At 35.3% G+C, this 14,054-nt stretch overlaps 3 protein-coding genes across 3 annotated transcripts; 2 read left to right on the top strand and 1 right to left on the bottom strand.

The window, feature by feature from the left end:
• Positions 1–1,711: 1,711 nt before the first annotated feature.
• On the bottom strand, positions 1,712–2,334 carry LOC124847127 (1-aminocyclopropane-1-carboxylate synthase-like). The gene is made up of 3 exons (XM_047324532.2): positions 2,263–2,334; positions 1,985–2,116; positions 1,712–1,876 (listed from the first exon to the last, which is right to left on the bottom strand). The coding sequence occupies exons 1-3, from the start codon at positions 2,332–2,334 to the stop codon at positions 1,712–1,714; spliced, it is 369 nt and encodes a 122-aa protein (XP_047180488.1).
• Positions 2,335–10,714: 8,380 nt separating this feature from the next.
• On the top strand, positions 10,715–11,278 carry LOC148192183 (uncharacterized). The gene has a single exon (XM_088100038.1). It carries the CDS (start codon positions 10,715–10,717, stop codon positions 11,276–11,278), a length of 564 nt encoding a protein of 187 aa, XP_087956164.1.
• Positions 11,279–13,230: 1,952 nt separating this feature from the next.
• LOC148192182 (uncharacterized) lies at positions 13,231–13,701 on the top strand. Its single transcript, XM_088100037.1, has one exon. It carries the CDS (start codon positions 13,231–13,233, stop codon positions 13,699–13,701), a length of 471 nt encoding a protein of 156 aa, XP_087956163.1.
• The last annotated feature ends 353 nt before the right edge of the window (positions 13,702–14,054 follow it).

Below are 14,054 nucleotides of genomic sequence, written 5' to 3'. Positions count from 1 at the left end.
AATAAATATATCAAAAGAGAAATGATACAAATTATTTTCGTTTATATACAACGATTTATTAATTATACAGGTGAGAAAAAAAAGGGGTCATCGATTCTAAATCGAAGTAGTATGTGTGGATCTTTTCCCTTAGTTGGCTTTGAACTAAGGCGGTAGATGTCTTTTTCTATTTTGTTTTTTCAAAAAATTGGGTCTTTTGCTTATTACAAATCATTTTTTTCTTTTTTTATCTGCAATGAACAACGGAGGTGGTGACGAAACGGATGAAGGCGGCGGCGAACGGCTAAAGGCGGCGACGAACGGCACGTGGCGACAACGAACAACGTTTTCGCAAGAGAAATAGAGGCAACAATGTTCACTCGACAGAAATGGAGCCAACGAAGATGGAGACCACACTAGGCACTTCGCACGAGAGAAATTGAGGCCACAAACCAACAGCTTCGCCTGAGAGAGAGAATGATTGTGCGAGAAAAAAGAAGGAACGTTAGGTTAAAATTACATATGACGACGACTAGTGGTGGTGGCAGCGGCAATAGCCAATGGTAGAGCCAAAAGCAATGGAACGACAAGGAAAATGTGTTTGTGTGAGATGGGAAGCAGTTCGCATTCGCTCTCCGGTAGAAGAAGAAGAAGAAGAGTGAAAATGTGCTTATTGTTTTATGGTTCTGGAATATAACTATCAGAGAGGCTATTACCTCAGTTATAAACAAAATCGATGCATAAACCTTCCAGAAAAAAATTCAAAATAAAATTGTAAATGGAAAATTTGTAAATATCTACTAACTATAGGCCTCGATTTACGGTTAAACTAAGGTAGTAGAGATTGATAAAATGGATTTAAAACGTTCAAAATCAAAGGCTGTCAGTTTCTAGCAGGACATACTACCTCGGTTGGTCAGAGAACCGAAATAGTAGGCCTATTTCAAAAAAGTTGTTAGGGTTTTTTGCTTCGGTTGGTTAGTAAACCGAGACAGTAAGCCTATTTCAAAAAATTTGTCAGGGTTTTTTGCCTCGGTTGCTTAGAGAACCAATGTAGTAAACCTATTTCGAAAAAGTTTCAGGGTTTTTTTCCTCGGTTGGTCAGAGAGCCGAGGCAGTAGGTCTATTTCGAAAAAACTATCAGGTGAAAAGTCTGATTTGCATTGGGTCAACAGGGTTTTTTGTCTCAGTTGGTCAAAGAACCGAGGTAGTATACACCTTTAGGCATCGGTTCGCACTGAAACGAGACATATAGTGTCGCCAAAGCTACGAAATTGCCATCACGTTTTTATACATTTCGCGTAATGTGCAAGTTAAAAAGTTGTTTATTTTAGGCTTAAATGCTTACTTCGTCCCTAGGTTAAGAGGTGAATTTCTGTTTAATACCCGGTTTTAAAAATGAAGACATTGGGTCCTAAAGTTGTAAAAATTGTTTGAATGAAGTCCTCTCCGTTAAATTTACAGTAACAGCGTTAACTTTATCTGACGTGGAGCACTTTTCCCTTCTCTCTCTTCTGCTTTTATGTAACATTCAGCTTTTTCTCTCTTCTCTCTCCTCTCTCTCCTCATTCTGCCACCATTGAACTAATTGTGATTTAGTTCAACTTTTGACCAGGTCTTGGTCATCACTTAGTTAAATGGACCACATTTAACTTAGCATCTAATCTCGAAACATTACGCTGGAATGTTAAAAAAACGCAAATTGATAACAAAGATAATATGAATGTTAGTATTACCCTGCATAATAAGGTGTGGGGACCAAAAATGCATCACCGGGATCTGCCAAACAAAACGCAGTCACGTCGTGTGCTCCCGTTGCTCCACTGCTCATAACAATTCGCTCAGGGTCGAACGTTACTCTATTTCCTCTCGTTCTTCCCATGAATTTAGCCACTGCCTGTGGAATTAATTTCAACCCAAAGTTAATTATATTATATTATATTATATATAGCAAGCTTGATTTGAATAATTAAGGTTTTTCAGTTTATCCTAGTATGTCGCTCACATTTATGAACTCTGGTAGCCCATGATAATCCTGAAAGTTGGCAATGGCCTTGAAATCACGCACTCCTTCTTGTGTGCAAATGGAAGCCCCCAGATTATTCACTAACCAATGCTGAACCAACTCCGAAGCAAGCTGCAAAAATTGAAAAATAAAAAATTAGATTTTTGGCTTGTGCTGTGAGCTTGTTCAAACTCTCGTTTCCCTCCATTGACCTGGATAAAAAATTAGATTTTTGGCTTGTGCTGTGACCTGGATCGACGAGGCTGGTTCCCACTTACTCCATTGCCCATTTGAATAACTCTCATCGACCCAACATTTCTTCTCCCCGACGACGCTTTCAACGTTGGCATTGGCGTCTTACAAGAAGGAGAAGAGGAGGCATGGGGATCTTAGGTGGGGATGAAGGTGACCAAGAGAGAGAAAAAACTAAAGAGGAGAGAGAAAAAACTGAACAGGATAGGAGAAAAGAGAAAAAGTTAACGCCGTTGATGCTCATTTAACGGATAGGATTGAATTGATACAATTTTTATAGGGTTAAATATGTTTTTAGTCCCTAAACTATTGACCGTTTCTGGTTTTCGTCCCTCTTCCAAACTAAGGTACGATTTGGTCCTCAATCTTTAAAAAACGTTCGTTTTAGTCGAAAAAACGAACGTTTTGAGGACTAAAACGAGGACTAAAAACAAAATTTTGAGGACTAAAACAAACGTTTTTCTAAAGAATGAGGACCAAATCGTACCTTACTTTGGAAGAGGGACGAAAACCAGAAACGGCCAATAGTTTAGGGACTAAAAACATATTTAACCCATTTTTATATCTTTAGGACTCAATGTCTTCATTTTTAAAACTGGGTACTAAACATAAATTCACCTCTTAACCTAGGAACGAAGTAAGCATTTAAGCCTTTATTTTACTAGTGAAAGGAACTCATTCTACACTTATTTGGATCATATTTATATATTATAACTAAATCTCGATAGTTTGGTATGTGTATTATTAGTTTTCATTATGTTACCATTTATTATATTGTTACTATACTTCCTAAATAAGTATTATTTTAATAGAAACATAGACTTACTACCCATATTAACCATATAAATACAACTAATATTTTTTAGAAAATACTTACTTTATAACAATCACTCTTATTTATAGATTCTTTTATTAAGTTTAGTATTGAAAACCCTTTTATAGATGAATCTTATTCTTTCAACATCGCTCAAAATCTAGATAAAAACAGTTTATTAAAATTCTATCAAAGTAAAATTCTTAATAGAGTAGGAAAATATGAAGGAAACAAAATTAATAAAAATATTCTTTAATGTTTAAATTAATATGTAAATAAAATCAAATTTTTGCAAAAATAAATAAAAATAGGTTTATAAATTAACTTCTCACAAAATTATGTTAACTAGGTTTACATCTACTAAGCAAAACCTTTCTTAGGTTTCTAATTGGATTTAGGTCACTCTTAATATCGTACATGTTTATCTTTGTTTTAGATTACTTAAATTTCACTAGCATATTTTGAATTGAAGTTAATCTATCAAATCTAGTCTATATATTATCATTCGTAAATTTGTATATGTACTTGTCTTTATATCAAATATATGTTAGGTATATATATATATATATATATGTATATATATATATATATATGTATGTATATATATATATATATGTATGTATATATATATATATGTATGTATATATATATGTATGTATATATATATATATATATGTATCTATATATATATATGTATGTATATATATATATGTATGTATATATATATATGTATGTATATATATATATATGTATGTATATATATATGTATGTATATGTATCTATATATATATGTATCTATATATATATATGTATCTATATATATGTATATGTATCTATCTATATATATGTATATGTATCTATCTATATATATGTATATGTATCTATCTATATATATGTATATGTATCTATCTATATATGTATATGTATCTATGTATATGTATATATGTATATGTATACATGTATATATGTATATATATACATGTATATATGTACATATACATGTATATATGTACATATACATGTATATATGTACATATATATGTATATATATATGTTTCGGTTGAAACAGTCTGAGGGTCGGTCGTCCTTCCTCATTCTGTTATGCTCCGATTGTCTAATCCTCTTCAAGAATGCAATCCACTCCGATGGGTTGTTAATCTGCAAAAAATACTATGACGCTCAAGTTATATATGTTTTATAAAGAAATCTCTATTTTATAAGGATAGATCAAGGTTATTTTGCCTGAATATTAATCGTATATTTACAACCAAACACATTTATTAACCAATAACGCAATATATTTTAATATAATCAAACCCAATAATCAATTATTAATATCGTATATTGCAAAATGTAAGGCAATCTGACCCATTAATACCTGCTAATATACCTGCTAACTATCCATAAATGATCATTAACTCTGATCGGTATATTTCATATAGTACATAAGTCCCCAAAGCCCAAGCAAGCTCTTTATTGAAAGAGGTGCACAGGGATTATTATGAGCTAAAGAGAGGTCTCTCACGTTGTGTTTAGGGAGTCTATTTTCGAGGTGCTTTAAGTCTTCATTCCTCTATGCACCAAGCGACAAACTCTAGGAGTTCTCTTTGGAATCTTTTCCCTAGGTTGAGGGGGAAACGTTAGAAGTTCTCTTTGTAATTTTTTCCTAGCTTGACCGAGAAACACTAGGAGTTCTCTTTGGAACTTTTTCCTAGGTTGAGCAGTAGACACTAGGAGCTCTCTTTGGAACCTTTTTCTGTGCAAGATATTTTCACTCAAAAAATTATGCGTGAAAAAAAAGTAAATTAAACGCTTCAATATTTTATAATTTATTTTTGTAATAAAGAGCTATTAAAACGTGACAAGGTTTCCTAAGTTGAGTAATAGGCATTAGGATTTCTCTTTGGAACATTTTCCTAGGTTGAGCAGTAAACGCTAGGAGTTCTCTTTGAAACTTTTTCCTGGGTTGAGTAGTAGATTGTTGAAAGGCTTTTGGTCGCACAAAAGTCAACAAACCTAAATTCCCCATTAATGTAGTATAAGGACAACCTAGGGTATCAATCCAAGGACTCGGTTCTTATTAAGTTTAGAATTGTAGAACTAAAACCTATTTAATTATTTACTAAAACTAAAACTAGGTGGGGAAAGAAAATGAATTATTAAAAATAAAAGAAGCTAAATGCAAATGCATGATTAAACGTATCTAAATGATGTATGAAAAAATAATAAAGAAAACAAATGCCTAATCCTAGAAAGCATATGCAATGAAGGAAGGATGTATAAAACTTAATAAGCTAAAACCTGAATATGGAAAACCAAAGAAATTAAAAGATAAATGCATGAGAACCAGTAAATGCATGACTATGAATTGAAAATGCAACGATTAAAATGAGAAGAAAATCAAACTCTAATTGGTATATACAATGCTAACAATCAAAACAGAATAACACAATAAAAGAGGAGTAACCAAGGAATAATGGGCAATGGCTGAAATCAAAATTTAATATGCAAGTGATGTAGAAATGTGTAAAACTAAGTAAAAGCAATTAAAATCAAAGGCTCAGAACAAAACAAAACAACCCAGAATTGATTACTTGATCTATTTGATACATGTAAATCTCAATCTGTCTCACATCTTGGTTAGACAAGCCCACTTTGGGGTCTTGCAGACTCTAATATAGAGGCTGAATAGTTGATGACAAATTTATGAACACCGAAAAACGGCGCCACAAACTTGTTTAACAATTGGCAAGTGTGACCGAATCGTATCAAGTAATAAACTCAGTAAGACCAAGTATCGTTCTCCCAAAGGACTCACGGCCTAGTTTAGCTATATGATTTGTTGATTATTTAAGACTTAAGAACAAATTGATTGTAGGTTTTAATACAAGAGACAGTAATTAAATATGTATGCATGAATTTGATCAATGGAGAAAAACAAAATACAAACACTTTAATGAATTAGATGGATGAGTATGTTGTTGGGGTTATCAATTTCATCTTATTCACTCTCATATATTTTTAGGAATTCATCATTCTTTTCATCAATGCTAATGCCACTCTCTAAATCACCTTGCAAGAAGGCCTATCCTTAATTACGAGTTCATACAATTCCTAGCATTCCTAGTAATTAGTTCTAAAGTGCAGGAGCTTAAAGGCAACCAATATGCTATTGGGAGAAATTCCCCGGATCTAGATTTCCCCGTACGTTCCTGTATCGAAAAAATCAATAATCATGGCAATGAATGAGTTATACAAAGCAAGCAATAAGCAAAGAGGAAAAACCCTAGCTAAAGATGAAAGAAAGCATATATCTTAATATAAGACGTTAAAACACAAATTCCATATATGAGAGTTTCACAAGACTACATTGATTCCCCAACAACAATACAAGGTTTAGTTCACCATATTCATGGTGAAACTAGATGAACAATAATGAAAGAATGAAACATAGAACCCTAGAAAGAGGAGGAGGTAGGTAGCCTGAGCATCCAAGATCTTCCTTCAAGGGGTGGAAAAGAGAGTGTTTGCTTCGTCTCTGCCAAAGATACAAACCCTAGGACGTCCTAAAGCTTATATACTATTCTAAAATTACAGAAAATTAGGCCCAAGCCCAAAATAGTGCCGCTCAGCGGTAAACTACCGCTCAGCGGTAAGTGCGTGAGTTGTTTTTCTCCCCTCAGCGGCCTTTTCACCCCTCAACGGAGCCAACGTGACTGCCTAAGTGCCGCTCAGCGGTAAACTGCCGCTCAGCGGCAGTTGCGGCTTCTCCTTTTGCACTTTTTGATGTCTTTTCTGATTCCATCTCTATCCTTCTTCACTTCTTTCACCAAATTCACCTTAAAACCTGCATAAAACACTGAAATCAAGCATAAACCTATCCAGCTCTCTTATTTCTAAAAATATACCCAAAAGCATGATTTCAAGCTAGTTTCTAAGTGTTAAAGGTTGCTTTTAGTATCAATTTTAAGCATGAAAATAACAATTTTTCAACTGTTATCAATAGTGCAGATTCTCATTCACATTCTCAAAGGTATTAAGTAATTAATCTGAAGTTGACTAAAACTAAAACATCTAAACACTGTAGCACAATATGTGCAATATCTACTTAATGGGAACCTAACTCTAAGACATAAAAGTAAATAAACAAATTCAAAACAATACTAGATGCATATTCGCTAATCAACAATGCTAGAAACCTAAAAAGAATGAAACAGATCCCTAAAATGTTATTTCTAATCATGCAATACCCAAATCAAATGCTAGAATCATAAAAGAGAAATGAAAAATCCTAAACAACTCATAATATAAAACTGAAATGTAAAATTGCTTAATGATATGGTAGGGAAGTAAACTCAAATGCAAGAAACAATTAAAAAGCATAATTGTAAAAATTGGATCAAGAAGTAAATGTAACGTCCCGACAACTTACAGAGAGTATCGACTGCCCCCACACATCACCACCAGGCTTTCCAAAGGTCACCCATCCCTAAATTGCTCTAGGCCAAGCACGCTTAACCATGGAGTTCTTATGGGTCAGGCTACCAAAAAGCAAATGCATTTTTGGTGATATGAGTAGCCAAATCAATCCCTTTAAGCTATCCTTCAACTGTATAGTCCCATACCCATGGAGTTCTTATGGGTCAGGCTACCAAAAAGCAAATGCAATTTTGGTGATATGAGTAGCCAAATCAATCCCTTTAAGCTATCCTTCGACTGTATAGTCCCATACCTATACAGTCTCTAGATCCCTCTCATTCCGGTGTATGTTCGATTCGTCCCTGTGCCCCTTCCACTGGAAGCCTGCTAGGAGCCGCTCCTTGTCAGTGCCCTTTGCACCATGCCTCTTGCACTGGCGATCACTCCCCGCTCTTGTCAGTGCCCGGGTGTCACAGTAAACATCAGATTTCAATTAAAATTCAAGAACAAAAGTACAAGATATCGGAATCACCAATAAACCCACGCCCTATCACCCTCATGAGCTCCCCAGAAAAATCCAGTGAAGCCAAGAACATATATACTTTTACGAAAGCATAAAGTCTAAACTAAAGCATGAAACTGAGAACGTAGCGTCTGTCACCCACTACCCGTGTTTATACTTTACAAGACTTCCCTTTATATAAGGAAAGTCAAAAACCAAAAAATAAAGAAAATGAGGAAAGGGGGAGGAATCACCAACTAACTCGGAAGCTTCTCGGTTCTTCTTCTCCAACTAACTCTGAATTACTTTGCTTCCAGCTCAGCACTTGGATCAGCTCTGTCATCCTTCCGATCATCCTTCTGGTCCGATTAGCTTCTGGGTCGTCTTCCTTCTGGGTCGCAGCTGTCAACACCCAATTTCGTCCGGGTAAGTAAATATTTAAAAAATAATAAAAAATAAGACAATAATAATTAATGGTGGGTAAAAAGGGATAAAATAATGACTTTAATACAATATTTTTGAAATGTTAGTTTAATATGGTAATAATTTGAATTAATATTATGCTAATAATTATAAACAATAATTAAAATAGTATATTAATATAATTTGTTGCATCAGTTGCTTTTAAAGAGGAAAATATGATTTTCTGGCAATAATGATAATCAATGTTTTGAATATTATTTAATTTGTTTTCTGGCAACCATGACCATTTATTTCCCTATTTTGTTCACAATTAAGGCAAGATTTCCACAATATTATAATGTGTATATAAATACGCACTCTGTCATAGAGAAAGGGGGGAGAAATATTTTGAAATAATAGAGAGAAAGGTAAGCTCTCAGGTTGGAGGAACTCTGCCATAAGAGATTATCAAGGAAGAACCAGGAGAATACTGAAAGTTAAAAAGGTATGTCGCCTCTGCACCATTTCTCTTTTTATTGTACTCTGAAGTCTTTTTTTCTAAAGGTATGTTGTTTTCCTATACACAAATAATGTTTTTTTTAAATCATAATTTATTTTATAAGTATGTGTCGGCCTATGACCGGTTTCTTTCTTTTTCCCACCATTTTTAAATAAATAAAAAAATACAAAATCTTCAAACAAAATCTTTTTCGGATTCACTTTTTCAAAAATCTAAATCAATCAATAATAATTTTCAAACAAACTCACAAACCTTTTTCTAGATAAAGAACTACGTGATCCCTGATTGTCCATTATAAATGGATGTACGTAGGACCAAGGTCAATTCTTGTCGGGTTCATAAAACAAAAAATATTTTTTTGTCTCTTAATAGTTTCTTTATATTATTTTTTTAGGGAAAATTAAACATTTAAAAAAAACCACGTCAACCTTTTTACATTTAATTAAAGGTACTGCCTTTAGGCAGGCGCGATAGGGTGCTAACACCTTCCTTACGCGTAACCGATTCCCGAACCTAAAAATCTACTTTTCGCAGATCATGTCTTATTTTTTGGTTTTCCATAGTTTTTCCATATAAATTATGGTGGCGACTCCACAAACCTTTTTCTCAAACCCGTTTGTTTTTCGGCTCGCCGTCCCGTCGCGATCCCGGTTGCGACAGATGGCGACTCCACTGGGGATGGTAGAGAATCAGGCCTTCTTAATTAAATGTGCAAAATTGATGTGGTTTTTATTTTATTTTATTTTATTTATTTATTTTCCCTTTATTTATTATATATGATCGTCTTTATTTATTTTGGTAATTTATTTATATTCATTTTTATTATTATCATTATTGTGCATATCATGAGTGGGACCCTATACCCGGGCCTGAGTGTAACATAGAATTAGAGGGGTTGTGTAGCGGTGTCACGTCTGGACTATTTCCAGTTTGGCTATCGTGAGAACCCCAGCCAGTGTCTGTTCTCTTTACATGCAATTTCAACCTAGTTGCGTTTCAACTGTTGTGGAAAAGCTGTGAAAAGGACCATAGCTCTCGTGGCCTCAATTTTAGGTTTAGGAAGCTTTCCTTGTGAGATTGCATATGCAATGCTTAGACTTTAGGACGTTGGACCTACCTTAAAAACATAAAACATGTTGTCTTTTAATCATTATTTTGGCATAGACATCTTCATGCATCATATCATATGCGTTAGCAGCATTTTCATCTTTTTTTCCTTCATTTTCTTTATACATAACAATAAATGTGTCTTGTTTTTATTTAAATAAAAAAAAACAAGAACAAAAATGTCATGCTTTAATGCATAAATAAATAAGGCAAAATAAACACTTTTTAATCAATTGAATTAATTAACTTTTTGAAGCATGTATGACATGAAATCGCGAAAATAGTTTTCTTCATCATTTTCCATCATTCATGTTAAAAAAAAATCAATTTACAAGGAGCACTATCTCAAGTGATCGTAAGCAATATTTTTAGCAAAAAAAAGAATAAAAAAATAAAAAAATTGAAATTGAAAAAAAACTGGGGCAGCTTTGACATTCATGGATACATATCTCCATACTTACTTTACTAAACACCAACATCCTTTTGGTGTGTTGTATCTCATATTCACATATTACACGCCAACGTGGCTATCCAGTGTCCTTTAAATCCTTACCACTTTGATTTCCGTTTATTTTTAGCATGCATCATTTCTGCATTTTCGCATAATTCGTTTTCATCTAATCCAAGTTAATAAAAACAGTATTAAAGTTTAAGAAAAAAACAACGGCGAAACTTCCACGACATCCTTATAAGACTCGAGCAAACGCCAAAGCTATGGAAGATTGGGAAGAGGAACGTGAAACTGTAAAGGCCGATATTAGTCAGCTAAAGGATCAAGTCGGTCAAATTTTAGAAGCGTTGAAAGCCATGAAAACCGCAGGGGAGACTTCGTTTGCAAAGGCTGATGATAATGCTCACACTCCAATACATGACGCTGTGGGCACACAATTCACATTTCCAATGTATGGTTTACCACCAGGTTACACACCGCCTATTGGAGATCATTCAGAGGCAGAGCATACTTCTTTGGTTTTTCCCGTAACTAGCAATATACTTCCCATTAGTACCCAGGGGCCTATCCACACAACTGAGGCAAAACTGAATGAAATGTCCAAGCTTCCCCACACAATTGTCGCACAAGATGTTACTTTGCATGCGAACATAGAAGGAGCGAAGGATAAACTTGAAGTTCTAGAAGGTAGACTGAGAGCCATAGAAGGGTTTCAAAGTTACGGGTTTGGTGACGTGGCAAGGTTGAGTTTGGCTCCAGGAGTGACCATTCCACACAAGTTTAAGGTGCCAGAATTTGAGAAATACAAGGGAAACCACATGCCCTAAGAACCATTTGACCATGTATTGTCGAGAAATGGCTTCCTACGCATACGACGATAAACTACTTATTCATTTCTTTCAAGATAGTTTGGCTGAAGCAGCGTTGAGTTGGTATACGCATCTGGAATCCTCTCATATCCGTTCTTGGACAGATTTGGCGGATGCCTTTGTAAGACAGTACAAATACAACATGCATGTCGCGCCAGACAGGTTACAATTGCACCATATGGCAAAGAAAGATGAGGAGTCTTTTAAAGAATACGCACAACGATGGAGAGAACTGGCAGCGCAGGTTGAACCACCTCTATATGACAAGGAGATGGTTGCAATGTTTGTAAGCACACTACAACCACCTTTTTATGAGCATATGATTGGCAACGTGTCTTCCAATTTCGCTGATATCATCATCATAGGCGAAAGAATCGAAATCGGACTGAAAAGTGGGAAAATTATATCTCAAGCCACCACTCCGAAGAAATCTATTTTTAATCCAAAGAAAGATAAAGAAGGGGGAGTGCATGCAACATCAGCAATACCCATGTGGGGAGGTCATGCCCCCACACATAGCTATCAATCAAGCAAGAGTTATCCTCCTTATGTGAACAATACAGTGTCTGGTCCCCAAATGAGATCTCGACAACCAAGATATTATCAACCACAATAGGCTAATGCTAGGGGCACTGGAGTCGGTTTAGGTCCAGATCATAATGTTGGTCAAAGTGCTAATGTTAGGAGGAACCAATTGAAAATTTTCACTCCCATTCCTATGACGTATACAGATTTGTTACCTCAACTCCTTAAGAAGGGTTTGGCCGCTATTCGTCCAGTGAAACTCTTACAGCCTCCATACCCTAAAAGTTTTGTTGCAAATGCGAGATGCGATTTTCATGGGGGAGCCATTGGCCATTCGACCGAAGGATGCACCTCTCTTAAATTCAAAGTACAATATCTAATTGATGCAGGATGGCTGAAGTTCCAAGAAGACGAATCTAGTGTTGAAGTCAATCCCCTTGCCGAGCATGGAAATACCTCAACAAATGCCATCAAGGTTGGACGACACCGGCTAGTGCGGGATGTTAGTAAAATTTGTAGTTCTAAAAAGGTCATTTTTGAAACGCTGATAAGATTGAGTTTGTTAAGGGGGGGAGATGGCCTCGGTGAGGCATGTGGAATCTGCCCAGGAGCTGAACATATCATTAATGAGTGTACCAAGTTTAGGAGCTTTCTCCAAGATCTGATTGACAGAAGTTTCCTACAAATATACTACGAGAATAAAGAAGAAGAAGTATCTGCAAACCCAAGAACTAGAAGATAAAGAATTTGTCTGTGATGCTTATTGAAATGTAATCATTTTTAATTAACCTCACTGCTTTGCCCGGAGCCTTGGGGTTCCTATTTTAGGGTTGACACTTTCTTTTGCATTTGGTTTAACATTAAATCATGTTTGTTTCATTTTATTCTCGAGTCTTAAATATTTTTTAAAATCAAATAACATGGATATGACAATGAATGTTTTGAAAACAATAATGTTGTTTTTCCTAATTTTGAGCACCCTATCAATAACATGGAAGATGATTATGACTGACCCGGAACCCTCTCCAAAGTTAATGATATTTGTGAAGCAAGATTCTAAAGAAATAAAACCCCATCAAGTAAAGGTTGAAATCTTTAGTGTAAGAGAAGAAAGCGAGAGAAAAAAGGCAAAAGTCGACACTAGCACGAAGAAAGAGTTCAACACGAGTTACTACTCAAGCCAGAATGTCTTCAGAATCAAAGATGAAGTACAAAAAGCAGTTCAATACGAGATTTTTAGCTGGGGCAAGATACTCCCAATAGGTGGCAAGTATCGTGTTGAAGAAGGACTATAATGAGCAAATGCATGTCGACTATCATGATTTAAAGACAATTTCTCATTGCCGCAAACCTGAACAATCAAACTTCCCATCGTCGTCCCAAAGATGAATGGGACAGTTAAGGCCGCTAATAAAAAGATATCAAGAGGAATATACCTTCAGTTACCTCACATCGGTACGCATATCGACTGGGGCAATACCTTTTTCTTTGGCATATGGAACAGAAGCAGTACTACACTTCGAGGTAGAAATCCCATCCCTACAAGTGTTAGTGGAAACCAGTTAAAAGAAGCAGATGGAGTTCAAAACCGGTTTGATCAACTCAATCTCATTGAAAAAAGATTGACCGCAACATGTCATGGGCAACTATACCAGCAAAGGGAATTCCAAGAAGGTGAATTGGTCCTAAAAAAGATTTTGCCAATACTAAAGGATCATAGGGGCAAGTGGACTCCAAATTATGAAGGTCCGTATGTAGTAAAGACGACTTTTGGTGGTGGTGCACTTATTCTCACCAGAATGGATGGAGAGGGGTTACCTTTGCTAGTTAATTCTGGCGCAATCAAAAATTTCTAATGATTCCATGATAGGGAATGCTTTTAAAGTGGAATTCACAATATTATATTATTCAATAAATCTTTTTTCATCTCTTTCATAAGGTCGTTCTTAACTTTCAAAATCCCTCCCGAAAATAATAAGCATCACAGGCATATGCACTGGGTGCAAGTGTATTCTTAAAGGATGTCGTGGAATTAACACAAAACGGGAAGTATTTGGGTCTCACATGAATTTTCACCCATACATTCATGCACTCATCATAGTGTAGGCATCATCATAGGAAAAGCATGGCACACCATGCATCGTCAACATTCAACAGGAATTCGTAAATTCGACAGAATACAGTTCAAAGAAAATAAATCAGTGACAAA

The sequence above is a fragment of the Vigna umbellata genome, chromosome 10, assembly GCF_029865625.1.
Source record: "Vigna umbellata cultivar VRB3 chromosome 10, Vumbellata_1.0, whole genome shotgun sequence".
In the NCBI taxonomy this organism is placed as follows: domain Eukaryota; kingdom Viridiplantae; phylum Streptophyta; class Magnoliopsida; order Fabales; family Fabaceae; genus Vigna; species Vigna umbellata.
Note: the sequence above shows the minus strand (reverse complement) of the source record. Positions and strands in the feature narration are given on the sequence as shown.

Excerpts from the sequence above, each read along its gene's own strand:
- LOC148192182 (XM_088100037.1), top strand. The coding sequence starts at position 13,231 with ATGAATGGGACAGTTAAGGCCGCTAATAAAAAGATATCAAGAGGAATA.
- LOC124847127 (XM_047324532.2), bottom strand. The coding sequence starts at position 2,334 with ATGCCAACGTTGAAAGCGTCGTCGGGGAGAAGAAATGTTGGGTCGATG. Across the intron at positions 2,117-2,262 it reads TTATTCAAATGGGCAATGGA|CTTGCTTCGGAGTTGGTTCA; the intron begins GTAAGTGGGAAC and ends CAATTTTTGCAG. Across the intron at positions 1,877-1,984 it reads GGCTACCAGAGTTCATAAAT|GCAGTGGCTAAATTCATGGG; the intron begins GTGAGCGACATA and ends TTAATTCCACAG.
- LOC148192183 (XM_088100038.1), top strand. The coding sequence starts at position 10,715 with ATGGAAGATTGGGAAGAGGAACGTGAAACTGTAAAGGCCGATATTAGT.